The sequence below is a fragment of the Rhinolophus ferrumequinum genome, chromosome 15 (genome assembly GCF_004115265.2).
Source record: "Rhinolophus ferrumequinum isolate MPI-CBG mRhiFer1 chromosome 15, mRhiFer1_v1.p, whole genome shotgun sequence".
In the NCBI taxonomy this organism is placed as follows: domain Eukaryota; kingdom Metazoa; phylum Chordata; class Mammalia; order Chiroptera; family Rhinolophidae; genus Rhinolophus; species Rhinolophus ferrumequinum.
Window position 1 is genome coordinate 42631510 of NC_046298.1, and position 22771 is coordinate 42654280.

Below are 22771 nucleotides of genomic sequence, written 5' to 3' on the forward strand. Positions count from 1 at the left end.
GCGCGCGAAGGGCGCCTTCGGGGCCCGCGCTTTACGACACTTGTGCGGCAGCGGCCGCGGCCACTCGGCACTCCTTCGCGACGATTCAGCCGGGTGCCGCGGGCCGCCGTTGCCAGGGTGGGGGTCGCTTTGCGGCATGGCGATGGCGGAGGGTGAGAGGGCTGAGTGTGCTGAGCCCCCCCAAGACGAACCCCCGGCTGATGGCGCTCTGAAGCGGGCAGAGGAGCTCAAGACGCAGGCCAACGACTACTTCAAAGGTGCGCCCGCTCGGGAGAGGGTGAGGGGGGGATGGAGAGCGACCCAGGTCGAGGGGTGCCGGGCCCGCGCGGAACCATGGCAACGCGGAGCGGCAGCCTGGGCGCGGGCCAGGCATTACCAAGTGACCAGGCGTGGGGAGGCCCAGGATGGCTGTACCCAGGGGTGACAGAGGGGGCTTCTGAGAGAAAGGATGATACCTAGAAGTGGCGGACGGAGCGGGTGCTAAGTGGGGAGACGGAGGAGGGCGCTAACAAGTGTGGGTGGGAGGGGGTCGGGAATGAGGGCTCTACCGAATATGAGAGACCCCGTGAGGTACTTAGCTTATGGTGAGAACTGAAGAGGGCGCTACCAAGTTGTGACATGGGGCGGGTGAGTGATGGCGCTACCAAGTGGGGAGACGGGTGAGTGACACCAAGTGGGGGTGAGGGGAGTCGGCCCCAATAGAGTAAGGAATCGTGGGGATGGGGAACAATCATTAGAATGGAAGGCAATTAAATAGGAGATTTGGGGTTACACGGGGAACAGGGATGTGTGGGAGGCCCTGGGAGCAGAGGTGGGGGAATCCCAAGAATAGTAGGACTTAGGATCTTAAGAAAGAGAAGGATGTGTGGGGGCACGCATTCATTCATTCATTCAACTTGTTTATTGAGCACCTGCTATGTTCTAAGGCCTGTGCTAGACGCTGGGGAATATAACAGCTAATGAGACAGATGCAGCCCGGCCCGAAAACAGCTTGTGATTTAGCAAGAGAATCAGACATTGAGAAACTACCCAAATAAATAATAAAATACTTAGAGATTGTGATGAGTGCTTTGGAAAAAACCTCAACAAGAATGTGAAGTAGAGAATAAGGGTTGGAAGCTACTTTAGATAGGTGGTCAGGGCAGGCTTTACTGAGGGGAAGGCATTTAATTGGAGGAGCATGGAAGAGTGTTCCAGGTGGGTGGAGCCGCACATGCAGAGACCCAGAGGTAGGAAATGAAAGGAGACTGGAGTGGCTGGAATTTTAGCGAGGGGGTGAGGAGACTGATACAAGATGAATTTAGGACGGGGCCCAGGTCATGTAGGGTTTCATAAGTCATTGCGAAAACTAGCTTGGATTTTACTCAGCTATCCACGCAGAGACATCAGGTAGCTAGAGGGGCCAGTCAGACTCCGAGAAGAAATTGGGCGTGATCAGCCTATAGATGGTACAGAACATGCTGGGAATGGCTGAGGTCACCTCGGAAGAGAAGAGGCTCAAAACAGAACCTTGAGGAATTCTAATATTTGGAACAGAAGAGGAAGAGGCTGAGGAGGAGTGGTCGAAGTGGAAGGAAAATCAGGAAAAGTGTCAGGAAAGACGAGAGAAGCCAATGCTTTTAGAAGGTGGGGCCTGTTCCCTGGGTCAGGTATTGCTGAGAGGAGCACCAAGCGCTGACCGTTGGATTGGGCTCCACGACTGGTGGTGGTATCCTTGACAAGAGCAGTCTCTGAGGAATGATGGAAGGCACCCAAGAGTGAATGGAAAGCATGGAAATAGAGACGACAAATGTTGGCAAGCATTTCGAGTATTTCGGTTCTGAAGGGGAGTGGAGAAAGGGGAAGGGAAATGCTTTGTTTTTAAAGGATGGAAGAGGCTAAGACTGGTTCAATGGAGAGGGAGAATTGACCCTACCAGGGAGAGGAGAGACTTGCAGCGACAAAGCCCTAGAGAGGGGAGAGGGGTGAAATGGATCCAGAGCCCTCAAGGAGAGTGGGTCTTCATTGAGAGCACAGATGGATCCAAAGAGTGGGAAAGTTTTGTCAGATTGGGGAACAAGGAGGAGGTAGGGCCAGCGAGTCATGGGGCTGGAGGTAACGTCCTGAAGGCCACGTCAGGGAGTGTGGACATACATTCTGGGGGTGGTAGGAAGCCATGGAAGGTATTAAGAGAGGAGCAACATGGTCTGATTAGTATTTGAAAAAGATCCTCCAGCTGCCTTGTGGAGATGGGACGCAAGGGCCAGACAGGAGACCAGGAAGGAGACGAGAATGGTGGACGGGTGAGAGGTGGTGGTGCTGCCAACTAGACTGGGGAGACAGAAACTGACTCAAGGAGTGTTTCAGAGGGGAAACGAAGAGGCGGCCTGGAGAGAGGGAAGAGGGAACGCCAAGCAAAAAGAACAGATGGCAATGGCCCAGAGGTGCACCCAGGAGGGGGGTGGGGCTGGGTGTAACAGGAAGGGGAGGGAGTGTATGGCGAGGTTGCAGGCAGGAGCCTGAGCTTGCTGCTCCGCATCTTCTGAGTAGGGAAAGGACAAGGTTAGGTTAGGGCGTTAGAAAGACGCCCTGGAGGGGCAGGAGTGGAGGCTGGGAGACCAGGGAGGAGGCTGGGGCAGGAACCTGAGCTGGAGAAGGTGGAGGTCAGACCAGGGTGGGGCTGAAGGGAGGGGAGCGAAAGAGTAGATTTAAGAGATGTTCAGGAGGCTGATTTGACAGAACCTGGTGACTACCTGATTTGGGGTGCTGAGGGGTCGAGGGGTGTCCAGGACAAGGCCCAGTCTCTACCTGAGGGATGGCCCAGGAGGTGGAGTTGTCCCTGGAATGGGGCTTGGGAAGAGCAACAAGTACGGGGTTGGTGCCGAGGCGAGGGAAGAATTCTGGGAAACTGTAAACCATTGGGAGGAGTCCGTTGCTCCCCAGGACCTGGGATCAGAGCTCTCAGGAGCCCTGGGGCCGGGCAGGCAGCCAGAGGTCCTGGCATTGAGCTGGCACAGAGGAGAATTCCCCTCCTGGTCCAGGCCCCTCTCTGTAAGGCAGGCACAGAGCCTAGCCTCAGGTCAATGGGAGTAACAATAAAAAGGATAATTACAGCTCCCCTTAATTGAGCCCCTGTGGTGGCCAGGTACAGCGCTTTGTCTAATCCTCCCCTGGGGCACTGGGAGGCAAGGAAGGAGGGACAGCCCTGTTTGTTTTATAGAGGAAGCTGAGGCTCAGAGAAGTGAAACCACTTGCCCAAGGTCAGAATGTGTGAGCAACAGAGCCCGGATATCCCCCTTCCTCACCACGTGCTTGGCTCCCACGTGCAGAGTCCTTACCCAGAGCCGGCCTGGCCCCCTGCACGCGAAGGGGGACCCCAGGGACTCAGAAGATCCCCTGCCCACCTTTCCCCCATAAGGCTGGATCACTTCTGGAGCAGAGCTTGGATCATCTCTGAGTACCCCTTTCTGTAAAATGGGAGGGGCTGTATTTAACCCACAAGGAAGCCTCCAGGTCTAAGAGTTTGTAGACATGGGTAAGTGCTCAGGCTGCCTGGGTTCAAATCTTATTGCTTCCTCTTCCCTGCTGTGTGACCCTTGGGCAAATGACGTAACCTCTCTGTGCCTCAGTTTCCTCATCTCTAAACTGGGAACTGTTGAGTAGTAAATGCACTCATATTTATAAAGGAAAAAGGCTGGGATATGGTGTCTTTGGGCAAATGTGTGAAGCGCAGGCCCCTCCCATTTCCTCTGCTCCATTCATTTCTTCCTTTGGCTTAGCCGTTCATTCGCTTCTTTTACAAAGATCTGTTGTAGCCACATTTCATACTTGAGTTCATTAGCCCTCACAACCACCCAGTGAGGTAGGGCTGATCGTGATTCCGCATTTCAGATGAGCAAATTGAGGCTCAGGGAGGGGAGGCTGTTTCCTGGGGGGTCTCAGGGGTCTGGACCTGCAGAGCAGGTTGTCAGGCTCTCAGATACCAGGCTCCCCGCCGCATATCAGAGGGCCACTCAAGTAATACCTCACCTGTCAGTGGGCTGGCCAGCTGGCCTTTGGAACCCCGCCAGGAGGCTGGAAGGAGTTCTCCAACCCAACGCACTAGCATTCCAGGGAGGGTCGGTCAGACTTGGGCTGCCTGGTTCTGCCCATGCTTGTTTCTGGGAAGTCCTGGGTCTGCCCTCCGGGGCTCACAGTCCCTGGGACACACCTGTCACCTAAGGGTAACAACCCAGAGTGGGCAGGGCTGGGATAGAAGAGACCAGGGTCTGGAACAGCCCTGAGGGGTACCCGCCCCAGCCTGGGGGTCAAGCAGGGCTTCCTGAAGGAGAGGACCTCAGGCCCTTTGAAAGATTGCCAGATGTTAGCCTGCAGAAGGAATCATTCCATCGTCCCTGGCCATCTCCCCAGGAACTGGCTTCTCCTTTCTCTAGGGTTGGCTTTGTTAGTCTTTCTGTCTTCCTGTTTCTGTCTTCATTTCTTCCTTCCTTCGTTCCTTCATTCAGGAACTATTCATGGAGTTTGGAACCCTCTCCCATTCCACTTCTTCACCTGACTCACTCTCATCCTCTGGGTCTCAGCTCCCACATTCCCTCTGGCTGCCTCAGCCCTAAACACTCTGGTTTATCACTTTCTGGGGATGGATCTGCGTGTTGCCCCCCACCAGACTGTGAGCCCCAGGAGGATAAGGCTGAGGGGTGCTGTGTCCTCAGAGAAGCGAGAAACAGGGCCCCTGCCCTCATGGGGCTTAGTTTGAAATTGGGGCGATGGATTATAAGCAAGCAAAACAAAAAATCTGATGGTTTAGCAGATGGCTCTGGAGAAAAGTGAAGTGGGAGTTAGGGCGCGAATTCCCGTTGTAGGCAGAATGTTAGTAGGACTCTTTGAAATTCGTCCTGAGAGGGAATGTAAGTTGCCCAAGGACACCCAGCTAGTAAGAGGCAGTCAGGGATGGGGCTCCGGCCACCTGCCCCTGAGCCAGGCTTCCACCCAGAGGCCACCTCACATGGAAGGTGAGAGTGGGGGCATTTGGGTCTCTGCCTGCCACTTACTGTGTGACCTCAAGCATAGGCTTTCCATCTCTGAGCCTGTCCCTTCATCTGGAAAACGGGACTAATGCAACCACTGTTGGAGTTGTTGGTGAGGGTTCAGTGAAGTGATTCGTACACCACGAGCCCCATGTGGCACCTGGCACATCACGGTCCCCCAGTTCTGGTCAGCCCTGGTCTCCTGCCCGTCAGATGGCCACATGGGAGAGGCCCAAGGCTGGCTGCACATATAGACTGGGTGTTTGACCTTGAACAAGACCTCATGACCCATCTGTAACGTGAGTGGCAGGTGATGCTTATGCCATAGAGATGGGAGGATTCTGCGGGTCGAGACGGAAAATGCAGGGCACAGCATAGCTCGTTTCAAATAAAATCTCCCTTTTCCCCCTGGCCAGATGCCACATCCTGTCGCTCCACACTTAGAACATTCATGGCCAGACCCTGCCGTGGCTGTGGCCTTCAGGATCTGTTCTCCAGTCTCCCTGCCCTCATCTCCCACCCTCCCCTAACTCGCTTTGCCCCAGCCTCTTACTCCCCTCACCCCGCCCTGCCCTTGGGCCTTTGCACCTGCTGTTCCTTCTGACTGGAACACTTCTCCATTCTGGTTTGTCACGTTCTTTGGGTCTTGGCTGATATGTCCCCTTCTCCTTGAGGCTGAAGTAGGTTCCTTCTCCTTGCCCACTTCCTGTTCTCCTACTAGGCCCCCTCTTTGGGCTTGTTTACTCACTTTGGAGGCTTGTTTACTCACGTGGGGCTCCGGGCAGACTCACACGTGCTGGTTCACAGCTCTAGCGTGCAGTAAGATCCCTCTTCAGGCCGTGGGGAGGATTCAGTAAGACCCTCCTGAGTCCTGGAAGAAGTATTGCCCAGTCTGCGGCCTGCAGGGGTCATGGTTGGGTGGCAGGTGTGTGGAAGTGACATTGGGGTCCTGGGGATTTGGACCTGAGGAGATAAACCTGTGCTGGCGTGGGACAGTCAGGACAGGGAAGAGGGGCAGGCTGAAGAGACATTTCTGAGCTCGGCTGTGGCCTCAGTTTCCCCATCTGTGAACGGGGAGGCGGGGCCAACACGCAGCCTAGGGCCTGTCCTTGCTGGTAGCCCTGCCTCATGCCGCCTCCTGCCCTCTCCCTACAGCCAAGGACTACGAGAACGCAATCAAATTCTACAGCCAGGCCATCGAGCTGAACCCCAGCAATGCCATCTACTATGGCAACCGCAGCCTGGCCTACCTGCGCACTGAGTGCTATGGCTACGCCCTGGCCGACGCCACGCGGGCCATTGAGATCGACAAGAAGTACATCAAGGGCTACTACCGCCGGGCCGCCAGCAACATGGCACTGGGCAAGTTCCGTGCCGCCCTGCGCGACTACGAGACGGTGAGCCGGGCCTCGGGGTGGGCCAGCCCCAGCACCTGAGCCAGGTGGCTGCCGCGGGTGGTGAGGCCGGCCGGGGAGGGCCGGGCTCCATGCAGGCCTGGAGCGGGGGGTGGGAGGAGGCCAGTCAGCCGTTTTCTCGGCTCCCCCTCACCCGGCAAATGCCCGTGGGGCCCCTGGGCCTGCCGCGCACTGCTGGGTTCACATCTTGGCTCTGCCATCACGCACTTGGTTACCTGGACAAGCCCTAGCCTCTCCGTGCCTTCTTCTCCCTGTCTGTGAAATGGGGAGAACGGTGAGACCTGCCTTTAGGGGTTGCCGTGAAGAATAAATAAGTTTCTGCTTAGGACGTGTTTAGAACAGCTCCTGGCGCAAAGCCCGTGTTACCGCAAAGCCGGTAACCATTCACTTGAGGACAATTGTGGTTCTTACTGTTGGTGAAGAGCCACACTGCCCTTCTGCCAGTGGAGCTTCTCATTCAGAGGAGGGCGAAAACCAGACCGGGACATTGGATCTGGGTGAACACAGTCGCTGCAGAGGAGGACGTGTGCTGGCGGAAGATGGGAGGGGTGGTCAGCTGAGGGGACAGCGACGGGAGGTGGTGTAAGGCGGGGGACCTAGAGCACAGCGGGAATCCTCTAGCTCTCTCCTCCGCCGGTCCTCCCATCGCTGGGATCTCGCTGATGGTGACGAGGGCGGTCAGGACGCACAGAGCACGCTCCCGCCCTCACACGACTCTAAGTGAGTCGTTGCGGCCGCGCTGTGAGGTGGGAACGGTGGTTACCCCCAGTGGACAGATGAGGAGACTGAGGCCCGGTGGTCAGGTCACCTGCCCACCAGCAAGCAGCCGGCAGGTTGGGAGGATGGCAGGGCTGGAATTTAAACCCAGGCAGCCGGGCCCTCCAGCCCGTGTCTCCCCCGCTTCTGAGAGTCAGCCCCCTGGGAGTCGGGGTTTCATGTGTTCTGTTTACTGGGATGGTGCACCCAGCAGGGGCCCAGTCGGTGTTTGTGGAATAAGTTCTTATTCTGCCCCCGATACACACACACCGTCTCTTCCTCCTTTTACTTCATTCACCGCACACACCGAGCAGCTTCTGTGGTGTAGGGAGGGGTGGCCGGGCATGCTGGGAGCCAACGGCTGCCATTGGAGGGAGCCAGGGCAGACTGCCGGGCTGGCTGCTGGCCACTGGCCCAGGGTGCAGGGTGGATTTTGGGCCAAGTTCAGGCATGAGCCGAGCCCTGGGCCAAGGGCCACCTGTGTCAGAGTGGGGGCAGGGGCATGAAGGGGGCGTCATTTAGAGACTGGGGGGGCCGGGATGACACCGGGAGGACGAGGGAGGGAGCAGCAGAACCGTTCTTACAAGCTTGGGCTCCCAAGCCATTCCCTGGCCAACCGTCCATGTTGTCCCTCGTGTCCTCATTTGGAGAATGGTGACAGGAGGAGTCGCCACCCCGGGTGGCTGTGGGGCCCTGGGGAGGTGGTGTGAGTAAAGGTCAGTGGGGCCGGAGGGCTCAGTAATGAGTAACCCAGAAGGACAGTGGAGGTTGGACAGGGACAGCTTTTCTAGGGCTCCAGGAGGGAGCAGCAGGGGGGAGAAGAGCCCTGAGCACGGGGCTGTCGCAGGGGTTTTTGTCACAGCTCTGGCCCAGAGTGGGCCAGCCCCACTACTCCGTGAGGCTGAGGTGGTCGGTCCCAGCCATCTTGTGGATATGCAACATCTGCGCTTTGTCCCAGGCCTTGTGATGTCGTGGAGGGCTGGTGGCGGGATCCACAGCTTGTTTGGACTGACCTGAGGTGGGGCCACACCCAGCATTTAAATTGTCGCGGCCCTTTCCCTGTGCGGGCTCTGCCGACTGCACTGGGGAGTCCCCACATGAGCCTGAGAGCCTTGCCTGCCTGACCCAGCCACCACCGGCAGGCCAGCCTCAGGCCTGCAGGCCGTCCACCATTCTTTATTTTGACTTGTTTCATCAGGCTTTGTGGGCGCAGGGCAGAGGGGCCAGGCTCTGGAGTGGCTGCCCATGCAGAATCTACCTCCTACCCTCCATAGCCATCCTGTGACGTGCTCCGGTTTCACGGAGGATGTGCCCAGGCCCCCGCTTAGATCATGGCATCCTTGGAGGTGGTGCCAAGACGTGACCTTGGTTGAACAGACGAGCCCTCCAAAGGCTCTGCCTTTCAGCAGCTGGGGCTCTCAGGTGAAGGGCCTTTCCTTTCTCAGCCTCAGTTTCCTCATCTGCATGCTCACTTAGGGCCTAGCTCTGCTGTGAGCTTTTTACATGCATGAATTTAACCCATTTTACAGGAAGGAAACTGAGGTCTAGAGAGGGGGAGCCCCTCCTCCACGGTCGCCTAGCAGAGGAGTGGCGGAGCTGGGACTGGAACCCAGAGGCCGGGCTTGAAACTGTTCGTGCGCCGTGCGGTCAGTTTAATGGTTTGAGCCTAGCACTTCTGTCTTCATCAGACAGAATAGAGAAGAGAAAACCCTTCATTGTTTGGAGGAAGTGTATATATTGTTTTTTCATTTAGGTGACTGCAGATGTGTTGTGATGGTTGTGATGTGAGATGTGTGTCTCTTACTGTGAGTCAGACCGTCTGCCCGTCACTGGTGCAGTGGGGGGCACTGGCTCCAACGTCAGGACGCCCAGCTGCGGGCTGTGTAGCTCAGAGGGCCTGGGCTCTCCGGCCTCAGTGTCGTGGTCTGTGAAAGGGGGAGAATAGTAGACCGGCCTCAGCGTGCTTGTGAGGATGAAATGAGATCAGCACGTTTAGAGAGGGGCCTGCCTGCACCCACTTAGCACTTGGTGCGCTTTCTTCTGGGGGTGCCAGGGGAAGAGCCCTTTGCTCACAGGAAGCGCTGTGTACACGGCAGGACCTTGTTAAGGTGTCTCCATTCTGCTCTCCGTCCAGGGCCAAGCCTTGGACCCTCAGCAGGAGCTGAGCTCCCCTTTCCATAGGTCCATGTTGACTCCCCCCACCACCCCCCCTTACCTTCAAGCTAATCCTTTCAGAGGGACTCTTGCTTCAGGATTCCCCACCCTTTTATTGGGTCCTCTTGTCCGAAGACCCCACCTGTGTTCCTTCCTATGTGTGGTTGGAACTCAGGTGGTCACATGGCCCAGGCCCGATCTGGGGGGCTCCTTCTGCATTTCCCACCCCTGTCTGGGATGTGGGGTTTAGTTTGTAATAGGTTTGCGTTTCTTCTTGCACCCTCTTCCAGCGCAGTCAGGTAGAAATGCGTTTCACCTTGCAAGACCATACAAGCTCCAGTGCACCGAAGGTACCACTATACCAGTAATAGGAAGTCGCCCTGACGCCTAGTACAGCACTCACCGTGGGCCTGGCGCGGTGGCGACCTTCGTGCCATAGTAACTCCTGTGATCTTCACAACCCTGCGCCGTGGGGAATGTCCCTGATTTACAGACGAGGAAAGTGAGGCCCAGAGAGTAGGTCCCTACCCCGAGGCCCCGCAGCCAGAAGTGACAGCCTGGTACCAGACTCAGGCTTCTGACCGCTGGATGTGTGCCGCGGGCAAAAGTTTCCTGGCACAGCCCCTGGCCCTTAGCTCAGGCAGTGTACTCCAATGGTCTCTCTTCTGTTTTATTATAAAAAGAACATTGGGTGTGGCTAAGTTAATTCTCTAGAGGGTCTCGACCTGTTGGGGGGAAACCCTAGCGTTGTGCCAAAGACTCACGGTGCAGGCAGTGCCTGCTCTAGAGACCTGGCTTTGTGCCAGCTGCCTGTGCCTCGAGCCGGCACACCCCTCTCCAGCGTATCCAGCTCCGGAGGTTGTCCTGACACTCGGACTGCCACCCACCGTTGTCACGGGGGGTCCCTAAGGCTAGGAGCACTCGGCCTGGGGCATGGCTCCTGCGCTCGGCTCCAGTGTCTCACCCTCGCTTTCACGCCCAAGCCGTCCTGAAAACCTCAGTTGTTCTGGGAAGTTCAGGCAACTCATTTGGTGGCAAAATCTGACCTGAACTAATAAGAGGCCACTGATGGTCTTGATTGCTCCCACGTGGTGGGCGTGGAAGTTCTGCTGCGGAAACGGGAGTGTGTGCGATGACCAGGTGTCACTCGGACCTACTGGGGTGTCATGTAACATAGAGCGTGTATACTGTGTCACCTTTCTAAAATCCAGAACATTCCCAAACACATGCAGCCCCCATGGCTTCACATAGGGATTGCAAACCTGTGTTGTCATTTCATCGATTTGAGCACTGCAGTTACTGCCTGATAGCACTCCCAGCTGAAGATACCTTTTAAAAACAGATTGTTTATTTCCAGACCATTATAACTTCACCTGCAGTTGCAGGAAGTAAGTAGTACAGAGATCCCATTCTCCCGGTTTCCCCAGTGACGTAGCTGGCATAACTACATAAATATCACAGTCAGGAGACTGACGTTGATCTAAACCTGATACTACTTGTTAAAAGTCCAGTGTTAAGTTCTGACCCAGTGGGCTTCGGCTCCTGAAGACCCGCCAGGGTCTGGAGCAAACGACCGTCCCCAGGCGTGGTAGCCTGGCAGGGCCACTTCCCCTTTCCAGGCCCTGGCACAAGCACTGGCTTGCTGCTAGGCCCTGCGACGGGCCTGCTGTGAAACTCTCACACCACCCTCCAACACTCGCTGGCACCTTCCTCATTTTCTGGAAGTTGAGGGAGGCTCGAGAGGTGGGGCTGCCTGCCCGGGAAGGCCTGGATTCAGACCCAGAGGCCTGACCCCAGAGCAGGGGCGCGTGATCACCATTCCACGATGCCTTCCTGGAGGGGGTACCGGGTGCTGTGGGGACGGGTGGCAGCTGGCAGTGGGGGAACAACGTCTGGATGCGAGGTGGAAGTCAGGAGCTCAGACAGGGAGAGAATGGAATCCTGGCTTCTTGGGTCTGTGACTTCACCTCTTGGGCTCAGTTTCCTCATCCATCAAATGGGAATTGTGATAACACCCCATAGAGCTGCTTTGAGGGTAAAATGAGCAAGTCAACTGCTTACAGCAGTGCTAGGCAGGTATTAAGTGCTCAGAAAATCCGCCGTGTATTACAGTTGCTTGTCTCCTGTTACCATTCGCGCTCCTCTCTTCCCGGTGTTGTCAGGGTTTGTGCCCATCTTCCACTCCAGCTGTGAGCTCTCTGAGAATCAGGACTGGCTGGGTTGAAAAGCTGAGTGGTTTGTCCATCCACTCGGGGCGTTCCTTCACTGCTGGGACACAGCCTCAGCCCCGCCCTTGCGGGCCACCTTCCAGTGGGGGGAAGCAGTGCTCACGGCTGGCCAGGTGATCCACGGGCCTGGGGGCGCCCAGAAGGGGTGCCTGACCCTGCCTGGGGGAAGAGGAAGGACCTGGAGGAGGAGATGGAGCTAGAAAGGACTTGAAGGTGGGAATGATGTGTTCTGAGCCAGGGGCCGCCTCTGCTGGGGCTGGAAGTGAGAGGAGTGGTGCATGTGGGGACTTGGGAGCTCGGCCTGGCTGGGCAGCGCTGGGCAAACGGAAAGCAGGCCCTTGGGAGCCAGGCCAAGTGGTGGTTTGGACTTGAGCACGGGGTGGGGACTCGTAACCTCTCCCAGTTTGGAAGGACTCCAGAGGATGTCTGGCGCTGCCTCCTCCTGAGCCGCGCACCGTCCACATCCCAGGCAGAGCCAGTCTCCAGCCGGAGCCTGCCCGGACAGGGAGGAAGCCATCACGGGCTGGCGGAGTCCCAGCTTTCTGCCACCCTCCTGGCCTGCATAGCCGTTCTTAGGGTGGATGAGCCGCACCACCCCTCGGAGCCTTTGAACAGGCTTGTGACTCACTCCGCCAGGCCTTCCCCCAGGGGCATCCCCAGCCCTGAGGCCCAGGCCTCGCGCCACCCCTCTGCGTCCCTGTACAGGAGCTGTGGGGGCCGCTCATCACCATGACAGTCACACGTAAAGACAACTGTCTGGGGCTCGGAGAGGTGAAGTCACTTGGCCAAGGCCACATAGCAAGTAAGTGGCAGAGCAGGGGTCTGAATCCAGCTCTGTCCGCTTCAGAGTGTGCAGGATCAGAGGTTTAGGGGGCAGGACAGGAGGTGCAGAGAGTGGGGGCGATGGGCTCCTCTAGTTGGAACGTCCTGGCTCCCAAAGCAAAGCCGTGTGCTTTCTGCGTAGGAGCGGCTTTAATCAGCACAGCCACCCGTGAAAGGGGCCACGAGGAGCTGCCGACGCGTCCGTGGGGTTGACTCTTGCTGGCGCCACTGCACGCTCTTCCCCAGTTTTCACTCCTTTAGTCCTCACAGCAGCCGTCGGATGTCGTGCTCTTTCCACTTCGTCTCACCAGGAGGAACCTGAGCCACCGACAGGCAGGCTCACCTGCCTGGGTCACACCACTGACGACCGACGGGGGGGGGTGAACCCAGGCGGCCTGGATCTGTGGCCCCGTCTCCACCTCCCTTCAGTGGAGGAAACAGAGGGAGCTCATTTGTCCTGGGTCTCCCCGAAAACCCAAGGTCGAGCACAGGACGTGCCACCACTCAGCGCTGGCGGTGTCTTCAGAGCCCTGTGCTCATTACTTCTTCCCAGCAGCCCTGGCAAATGAAGAAACTGAGGTTCCGGTGTCTGAGTCATCCAAAGGCAGAGTATGCCCTTCGGAGGGGTCTGGGCTGGTAATTAATCATGACTTTAGACCCAGCACACGCTTTCCTCCAACCCCACCCACCGTGGAATTGACTGCACGAATGTCAGTAAAGTGCCTCAGCCTGCTCTGGTTCCAGCAGGAAACCCGACGCTGAGCGTGTGCTCCGCGGGCGGGGCGGTTGTGTTTTAATGATGGGCAGAGCTAAGGGTCACCGTGTTTGCCTGAAAACGAGACCCGGCCGGACCACCAGCTCTAATGCGTCTTTTGGAGCAAAAATTAGTATAAGAGCCGGTCTTATATTATGTTAAAGTAAGACCGTGTCTTATATATTAATTTTTGCTCCAAAAGACGCATTAGAGCTGATGGTCCAGGTAGGTCTTATTTTTGGGAAAACACGGTATTAAGAGCTCGTGCGTGGGTTCCCTCATTTACCCCTCACGGTAGCCCTGTGTGGGCCACAATGTTAGGTCTGGTTTCGGGGTGCAGGAACCGAGTTCTGGAGGTGACACGTGTCCAGGGCTGCACCCCTAGTGCGCGACGGCCCCAGGAGGTCTGGCTTCCGCATTCACGGAGCCCAGCGCCAGGCTGACTGTGGCAGTGGCAACTTCCCTGCCTCCGGACTGCTCTCTGCCCCTCCTTGGTTGGAGCATTAATGCCCCTTTCCTTCTTCTGTTCCTTCCCTTTGTCCACCTGCCTGCCCAGGTGGTGAAGGTTAAGCCCCACGACAAGGATGCCAAAATGAAATACCAGGAATGCAACAAGATCGTGAAGCAGAAGGCCTTCGAGCGGGCCATCGCGGGCGACGAGCACAAGCGCTCGGTCGTGGACTCACTGGACATCGAGAGCATGAGTGAGTCAGGCCGGGGTGCCCTGCCATGCCCAGCCCAGAATGTTCCACAGCCTTGCATGGGCCGCTCCATTCTTTGTGCACACTGTGGGGTGGTTAGGTGGGGCTCAGGAGCAGCCTCTGGTCCCCAAGCCCAGGCCGCTGTCTGTTGCTCCCGTCCTGCATTCTTGGGAAGTCCAGAATCCAGAACTGGAGCTTGAGTTCGCCAGTTGTGGAGATGTGGGGTCCCCTGCTCCCACCCAAGCCTAGCTCCCTCCCAGCTTCTGTACCAGCTGCTCCACCCCTGGCAGTAGCACACACCCCTCAAGGGCCTCCCGTGTCCTATTTGTCTCTGGGTCCTCTAGGCATTCAGATGATTCAGTCATTCATTCCACAGACAATTATAGAGAACCTACTATGTGTCAAATACTGTTCGAGGCACTGGGGACACAGCTATAAACAGAACAGTCCCTGCCCTCATTGAACTGATATTCTAGTGGGGAGAGGTGATTAGTTATCCAACGAATTAATAGTGTTAAGTGTTGTAAAACCAGATAGGCGGGAGGGGAAGGGACACACTAGACGAGGAGGTTGGAAAGGGCCTCTGAGCTGGCCGGGCTGGCTGGGGACTGCGATCCTTTTTCACTCCATCCCCACCTCAACCTGAGCGTCTGCCCAAAGCCTGGGAGGGGAGCCAGGGCCCCCTTCCCACTCACACAGTGTCTGTGGCCACGGACTCATTTCCCCATTCACGCACCAGCCATCGAGGATGAGTACAGCGGACCCAAGCTTGAGGACGGCAAAGTGACAATCACCTTCATGAAAGAGCTCATGCAGTGGTACAAGGACCAGAAAAAACTGCACAGGAAATGCGCCTACCAGGTAACGCATTGTCAGGGGCTACACACACCTGTGACCCCAGGATAATAGCATCACGGCTGGCGGTGCCGAAACAAAGCCACACAGGGCAAGTCGAGGAGAGAGGGAGTAACGGTAGCTCATACTCACCGCTGAGCCGGCGCTATGCCGGGCACCGCGAGCTCTTTATTGCTGACATTATGTATATATTTTTATTTTTAGTATTTCCATTTGGTTCTTTTTTAATACTTTTCATCTGTCTGCTCCGTGTGTTCATGCATGTTGTCTCCCTTTCCACGAGATCCTTGAACACGTTTGTAAGAGTTACTTTAAAGTCTCTGTCCGGTAATTCTACCATCTGGGTCATCGCTGTGTCTGCTTCTCTTGTCTTTTCTTCATGTGTTGTATCATTTTTTAGTGTACGCCAGACATTTTGTGTAAAAGAACAGTGGAGACTGAGATAAATGAAAATTTCTGCGGGACCTGGCAGGGTTTTCTTCCGTCAGGCTGCGAGTGTGAGGGCCTCTGTCAGTCTGACTTGCAGTGCGGTGCAGCTCTGCTTGGCGGCAGGTCACCACTGGCTCTCAGTGTTTTCAGAGTGGAATTGGTGTCCCTGCAGCAGGGCTTGGCATGCCAGTGACATCTTTATGTTGTGAGGTCTCCAGCTTTAGGAATTGTGGGAGAGCTCTCATTTCCAGGCCCATTGCCAGATTTGTGGGTAGCTGGGGAATTCTCTGCTCTCCAGTCTCGCCCCCCACTTTGTGCATCAGGAGATCTCCCCCATCCTGCCCTGCACCTGGACTCCGTGATGGCTGGGTGAGCGAGTTGGCGGTGAGGGCAGAGGCCTTCTGTGGCTGGGGCTCCTTGGGGCGCTTGTCTGTCCCGCCAGCCCACACCCCCCATGAACTTTCTGCTGGTTTCTCCTCCCTCGCTCAGCCTTGGTGGATCTTACCCTTCGACCACTCTGCCAAGATGACCAGGGAGAAAGCAGTCTCCTCCCCCAGGAAAGGGCCTCTCGCTGTCTAAAGTTGGATTACTTTAGGTTTCTTGGCAGCCTCAGCTCTCAGATGGGTTGTTTTTTTGTTTGATTTTGTTGGGTTTCTCATTATTAGGGCGAGAGTGGCAGTCTTATAACTTTCTACATTCTTACCAGAAGTGGACGTCTACTTTTTAGCGCTTTATTTTTTCCCCAACTTTTTATTTTGAAAATTGTCAAAGCTACAGAGAAGTCAAAAGAACAGTATAATTAGTATCCATACCCTTCACCTAGATGCACCAAGTATTGACATCCTGACGCATTTCCTTTGTTTTTGTACATACATACATGTGCATGTGGATAGATACACGTACTTTTGTCTTTTTTTCTGAACCGTTTGAGAATAAGTTGCATCATAACCTGTATCTCCTAAAAACAGGACATTCTCCTGTTTTCTCATGACTACAGTTCAGTTGTCACACCTGAGAAATTTAGCACCGATATGATAATATTGACTAATGCAGATAGTCCGCTGGTCATCTGTAAAATCCGGAAACATTGTCAAATACACATGACGTTGTCAAGGTCATCTCCAATTAGTCAAAACTAATGTTATCTGCATGTTTGAATCCCCCCCCAGTTTTCCCAAAACGTCCTTTTTAGCTATTTGTTTAAAATCCAGAATCCACTGGAGAATCAACTATTGCACATGACCTGCCTTCTACCTCTTTTCATCTAAAACATTCTTATGCTTTTTGGGGGAAGCTCTTCTTTGACACTGATATTTAGACATGTCCAGGCCAGTTGTTGTATAAAATGTTCCACATTTAGATTCATCCACATGTTTCTTCATGATACTGATTATTTTGAGAGAAACTAAGAATCTCAGTTTTCACACGAAATAACCCCAGTGTTTAAATGCCACAGAGGCCACTTGGATCACAGTTTGGGGGACACCTCTGGCCTAGCACCCACTTTTCTGGGCCTCCCCTGCCCATTCCTCTCCTCTCCACCTCTCCCTCACCCTCAGCCCAGCAGGTCTCCAGGGGCTAGAGTAGCGGGTGGGCCCTCCAGCTCGTCCTGCTTACAGCCTGCTCTGCCTTCCAGATTCTGGTACAGGTCAAAGAGGTCCTGTCCAAGCTGAGTACGCTCGTGGAGACCACACTCAAAGAGGTGCGCGCCGTGGGGCAGTATGTGGGTGGGCCAGGGGTGGGGGCTCCCTGGCTGGGGAGGGGCCACGGAGCTCAGAAACTCACAGACCCACCTGGCTTGGTCTGCCTTCTTTCTCCCCCCACCCCGTGTCTGTCCCCTTGGATGTCCCTCCTCTCCTGGCCTCTCGGTCTCTGTCCCACCCTCTTCATGTCTGTCCCCTGCCTGTGTCTTTGCATGCTTCTTCTCGGTCTACTGTGACCTCTTGCCCCTCCTCTCCTCCCTGCCCCCTCCCCACGTCTCTCTCTGGGCCCCTCCCTCTCCGGTGGCCTCTTTTCTTCCAGACAGAGAAGATTACAGTGTGTGGGGACACCCATGGCCAGTTCTATGACCTCCTCAACATATTTGAACTCAACGGTTTACCCTCGGAGACCAACCCCTATGTATCCTTCCTCAGAAGAGCAAACCCCTCCCCCAAAACTGGATTTTGGAGAGGAGCCCCCGGCAGAGAAAAAGGCCTGAACCTGGGAAAGGAGACGCTTGAGCAGTTGCTCAGGCGCCAGGATGTGGGTGCTCCAGGCTCTGGGAGCAGACAGGCCAGGGCCAGTCGCCACGTGCTCTATGACCAGGGCAGGGGCGCAGTCTCTGGGCCCCAGCTTCTCTTCATCTGGAAATGGGGCTGCTGCAAGACCCTACACAACAGCACCTGGCACTGCCCGCACCTGGGTTTCCTCTTGGCTTTGCCACTTCCCAGCTGTGTAACTGTGGCAGTTTACTTCCCCTCTCAGTGCCTCAGTGTCCTCATTTGCAAAATGGGGATAATAACAGGGCGTACCTCATCAGGTTATTGAGAGGAGTAAATGCCGTAATACATGCAGTGTTCAGTGGCCCACAGTCAGTGCTTTGTAAGTATTTGCTGATGTTACAATTGCTTGATAAATGGCCACTGTTAGGTCTGCCAGGCCTGTGCAGTAGTGGGTGGGAGGGGCCGTGTCCCATTTCTCCTGTGGCTTTGGGCCTGTATGTGGGGGAGAGCTGAAACAGGCTGAGCACCTGGTATCCGCACTCCACCATCAGTTTCCCTGAGAAACAGGTGAGTTTGGGGACATCAGTACATCCTACTGAGGCTCAGAGAGGCCAAGCTGCTGGGCCAGAGCCACACAGCAAGGAAAGAAACAAAAGCCCTGATGCCCTGAGCCCTGCCGACATCCTCGCTCCTAGGGAGGTACTGAGCGGAGCCCTGGGTGTGGAGAGACTGGGGAAGGAGTAGCCCCGTTTTTGTTTTCCTTAGCAGGCCAGATATTTAATGGCGACTTTGTGGACCGTGGCTCCTTCTCTGTAGAAGTGATCCTCACCCTTTTCGGCTTTAAGCTCCTGTATCCAGATCACTTTCACCTACTGCGAGGTGAGCCGGGAGGCAGCGGGCTCTGGGCGGGCACTTGTTTCTCCTGAGCCTCCGCTTTCTCATCTGTGCTGCGGGGACACAGCTGTGTTTCCTTCGTCCTTCCCTGGGATCGTGCGCAGGGCCCCTGGAAGGCCGGCGGGCTGCTCCGCACAGGGCGTCGCACAAATGGCGAAGAGGACTTCGGGGCTGGGAGTGCTCTGGGCAGAGGGGCGAGGCTGGCTGGGCTGTCAGCAGGGTCCCTCAGGCCTCCTGGTGGTGAGCAGACCAAGGGCTGAGGGTGGGAGCAGGGAGACTGGCGGTAACGCTGGAGCCGCATGGCAGCAGGGGTTGGGTTGGGGCCCTGTAAGGTGGAGCCCCGAGTGTTTGCTGATGGGCTGGATGCAGAAAGAACAGGCTAGAGGGGGTACTCCGGGGTTTTAGCTGGAGCAACTGGAGGGCTGTGGCTGCCGCTGGCAGACAGGGAGACCAGAAGAGGAGGGTGAGGGCCAGGAGGGGAGCTCAGCCCTGCACACGGCTGTGAGACTGAGAAGAGATGTCTGGAGGACTCCCAGGGGGCTGTCAAGTTTGCATTCTTCGGTGACCATGTGGTACTGGGCAAGATGGGCTCACCTGGGAGTGAAGGCCACCATGGGAGGACCTGCCTGTTGAGAGGTGGGGAGATGAGCAGGAGGTGCAGCCGGGAGAGGGAGGAGGGCAGTGGGCTGGGTTGGGGGCTCCTGGGCCCGAGCTGCCACTGGCCGGCCTCAGGGCATTCACGTAGCAACACCTGGCCCATGGTAAATGCTGGCCAAGCCCCTGCTGTGGGCCTCGTAGGAGGCACCGAAGACTTAGCTTCGGCCCAGGAGCTGAACAATCCAGACTCAGCAGACAGGGGGTCCCGGGAGGGGGGCAGGAGGTTGTGTGTGGGGAGATGGAAGCACAGCGTGGGGCTGGCCCACAGCAGGTGCTCTGCAGTGAGCCCATTTTTTATATCAAGGTCTTCCCCCTTGGTATTTCCAGCCTGGAAGGCACAACAGGTCCTCCAAGAGGGAGCCCAAGGCACACGGGCAAGGGGCACCCCCATCCCATGGTGACTTGGGGCAAGGGCCACCCCTGAGCCTGGTGGCCACGTGCCATGTGTGCTTCTCAGCCTGAGTGCTCCTCCAGAAGGTGGACTGAAAACTGTATCTCATCGGGTGTCTGTGAGGGGCCACGGAGCTGGTGGCGTGAATGTTACTGGCTTGGGGCCGCCAGGCAGTGGGGGGCTGAGGCTTCTCTTCGTGCTCTTATTGGCCAGGCAACCATGAGACGGACAACATGAACCAGATCTACGGCTTCGAGGGCGAGGTGAAGGCCAAGTACACTGCCCAGATGTATGAGCTCTTCAGCGAGGTGTTCGAGTGGCTCCCGCTGGCCCAGTGCATCAATGGCAAAGTGCTGGTGAGGACAGCAGCCGAGCCCCACGGGCTCCCACCCCCAGGGGCCACGTGTGGGCGGCATGCTGGTGAAGCGAGTCGGAGGGTGGGGGTATGGCGGGCGCCTCCCCTCACACAACTGTCCCTACCCTGAACCCCAGATTATGCACGGGGGCTTGTTCAGTGAAGACGGCGTCACCCTGGACGATATCAGGAAGATCGAGCGGAATCGGCAGCCCCCAGATTCAGGTGACGGGCGGGCCGGGTGACAGCTCCTTCCCTCCCGGGGCCTGGTGTCCTCCAGGCGAGACGAACAGCCTGGGCTCAGATCTGAACTGCTGTGACCTCGGCCCTGCCCTGGATGTGCTCTGTGCCCTTGGCAAGGACAGCCAGGCTGAGCCTGTTCCTTCGCTGTAACTTGGGGCATGCGCCTCCTGTGGGGCCACGCTGGCAAGAGAACAGTAGTGTCCAGGGCCCAGAGCACACAGGCGTCTGTTTATTTGAGAGTTCAGCTCCTGACCCCTGGAGGACGTATTAGGGCTCCTGTTCCAGTGCGGGACAGACAGCAGAGTATTCACACCCCCACGTGTGCTCACACAACTGTGTGGAGGGTGTGGCTAGAGGGGCATGACAGGCCGCCTGGGGACGCCATGTTCCAGCTGCTTGGGCAGGAGGAGAAGGCCGCTGCTGTGCAGAAAAGCGTCCTGGGCAGCACACGGGGCCCAAGGCAGGGGAGCTTGGCGGGTGGGAGGAACAGTGGGCCGCCCGTGATTTGGGGTGAGCAAGGAAGTGCTTTAAAAGGGTTGACAAGGCCAGACCCTGTAGCCTCAGGCCTGCGTGAGGAGCTTGGGCTTTGTTCCCTGGGCAGTGGGAGCCACAGAAGGCTGAGCAGGAGAGGGACCTGATCTGAATGTCGATTAAAGCTCCTGGCTGTGAGGCCGGAATGGATTGAACAGGGTGTGGAGGGGAAGTCGTCGGGGAGGCCAGCGCGCTGCCCAGACGAGAGGCCTGTGGCCAGCTCAGAATCCCATTTACGTGGCCCGTGGCCCCTCGGCAGTGGGTAACTCCTGCCCAGCCCCCACGCGGTCTGGGCGGCCTGAGCACACACCCCAAGCAGGCGGGCCCGTCCCTTACGTCCCCTCTACTCCTTTCCAGGTCCCATGTGCGACCTACTCTGGTCAGACCCCCAGCCACAGGTCAGTTGCCCTGGGAGCCGTGGCGAGTGGATGTGGACAGGGGGTTGGGTGGGACAGGCACCCTGAGCTCGCTGTCTCCCCAGAACGGGCGCTCGGTCAGTAAGCGGGGCGTGAGCTGCCAGTTTGGGCCCGACGTCACCAAGGCCTTCCTGGAGGAGAACCAGCTGGACTACATCATCCGCAGCCACGAGGTCAAGGCCGAGGGCTATGAGGTGGCGCATGGCGGCCGCTGCGTCACCGTCTTCTCCGCCCCCAACTACTGGTGAGTCCCCGTTGCTTTCGCACAGCCAGGCCTCTCCCCCCAGCCCACTGGTTTTTACTTTTTATAGAAAATTCCAAAGACAAAGAAGAGCAGATAAAATAGTATAATGAATGCCCACATACTCATCAGCCAGGTTCAACAGGTACCATCTCAGGCCAGTCTCTGTCGCTCTTGGCTCCCCCCCCACCCCCACGGCACCCGCACCGCAGGCAGTTTTCATACAGACCCCAGGCCTCATCTCTTCCGTCCGTTGATGCCCCAGCGTGTTTGAAAGAACTCTTTTCTATACATAACCATAGTAGCACTGTCACACCTTCAGAAAACGTCACCTGACCCAGCCGGAGTTCTGTTTCTCATGACTCATAAATGTCTCTTTTCAGTTGATTTGCAAGCAGGACCCAAACAAGGGCCACATTTTCAGTCACCTTATCTTCGCATCCCCTGTCCCTTGCCATCTTTTGGTTGAAGAAACCAGACAGGCCCCTTGTCTTGCCAAGTTGCCTGTAGAATCTGGACCAGGCCGCTTCTGTCCTGGGGGCGGGGGGCGGCGGTCACCGTGTTCCTCTGTCCCCCGTTTCCTGGGGGTGAGAGGCAGGGCATGGTCAGACTGGAGCCCAGGTCTTGGCAAGAGGCCTGCTTCCATGCGGCTGTGTGTGCCCTGCCCACCCCGTCCCCCCTCCCTGCTGCTGTGCCCTCATTCCCCTTACCCCCTCCTGCCTGGGCCCCTCTTTCATCTGGATTCCTCTCCCACTCCTGTTTCTGTCCTGCCCTGTTCTCAACTCTCCGTCAGTGTCTGTCGTGGCCGCTGTCCCTGTGTCTCCCTCTTCTCAGCCTTTGCCATCCAGCCTCGGCGGTCTCCCTCATCCCCCCACTCGCTCCCTCTTTGCCCCGCCCTTCTCTGTCCCCTGCCCTCATGGCCACTCTGCCCCTGCCCCTGCAGTGACCAGATGGGGAACAAAGCCTCCTACATCCACCTCCGGGGCTCTGACCTGCGGCCTCAGTTCCACCAGTTCACAGCAGTGGTGAGTCACCCCTGGGATCCCCAGTCTCCCCAGCCTGGGCCTGGTCAGGAGGGCGGGGGGCACAGTGCTTGACAGCAGGGGGTGAAGGTTCTGCCACCTGCGTCCTGGGGCTCACAGACTCCCCTGAAGCTGCCTTATCTCTGTCTCTGCCCCATGTGCGTCTGTTCACAGCCTCATCCCGACGTCAAGCCCATGGCCTACGCCAGCACGCTACTGCAGCTAGGGATGATGTGAGGCCGGCGCGCCAGGGTCCCCGCTCCCCGACTCCAGGCCTGGCCCAGGGCAACGTTGGACCCCCTTTTACTTTGTAAAATTTGTATTTATTCCCCTTTAGGTTTGCAGAGGGGGTGGGGGGCTGGCCAGAGAATCTGCTCCCTGGACAAAGAAGAAGGAGGTGGAGAGGCTGGGGTCGGGGCACTATCCGGGCATTTAGGAGGGAGGCCAGTGGGTGGGGGGGGCAGAGGCTTCCCCGCCCTCCTCGTTTGCATGGCCCTTCCCCCACTAAAGCAATAGGGCCCCACCATAGGAAGACCCCAAAGGAGGGTCATCAGGGAGGCCTCGCCTTTTCCCCCCTCCTGGCAGCCCCGGGGTGGGGCTAGGCTGGGGCTCACCCCCTTCCCCAGCTATTTTATGTCTGTAATTAAATATGTTAAAATAAAGTCATTATTGTAAGTCAGCTTGTCTCAGATGGTGA

General features: G+C 56.9%; 1 protein-coding gene across 1 annotated transcript; it reads left to right on the forward strand.

Moving 5' to 3' along the window:
* The first annotated feature begins 55 nt into the window (after positions 1-55).
* PPP5C (protein phosphatase 5 catalytic subunit) lies at positions 56-22753 on the forward strand. The gene is made up of 13 exons (XM_033127549.1): positions 56-257; positions 6162-6403; positions 13692-13839; positions 14576-14697; positions 16757-16822; positions 17143-17241; positions 18098-18203; positions 19480-19622; positions 19759-19846; positions 20753-20793; positions 20877-21055; positions 21996-22077; positions 22249-22753. The coding sequence occupies exons 1-13, from the start codon at positions 137-139 to the stop codon at positions 22309-22311; spliced, it is 1500 nt and encodes a 499-aa protein (XP_032983440.1). The 5' UTR covers positions 56-136; the 3' UTR covers positions 22312-22753.
* The last annotated feature ends 18 nt before the right edge of the window (positions 22754-22771 follow it).

What these genes read in the sequence shown, in the direction of transcription:
- PPP5C (XM_033127549.1), top strand. Translation starts at nt 137, where the DNA reads ATGGCGATGGCGGAGGGTGAGAGGGCTGAGTGTGCTGAGCCCCCCCAA. An exon ending in GGCCAACGACTACTTCAAAG is followed by an intron (nt 258 to 6,161) that starts GTGCGCCCGCTC and finishes CTCTCCCTACAG; the next exon opens with CCAAGGACTACGAGAACGCA. An exon ending in TCACTTTCACCTACTGCGAG is followed by an intron (nt 18,204 to 19,479) that starts GTGAGCCGGGAG and finishes CTTATTGGCCAG; the next exon opens with GCAACCATGAGACGGACAAC.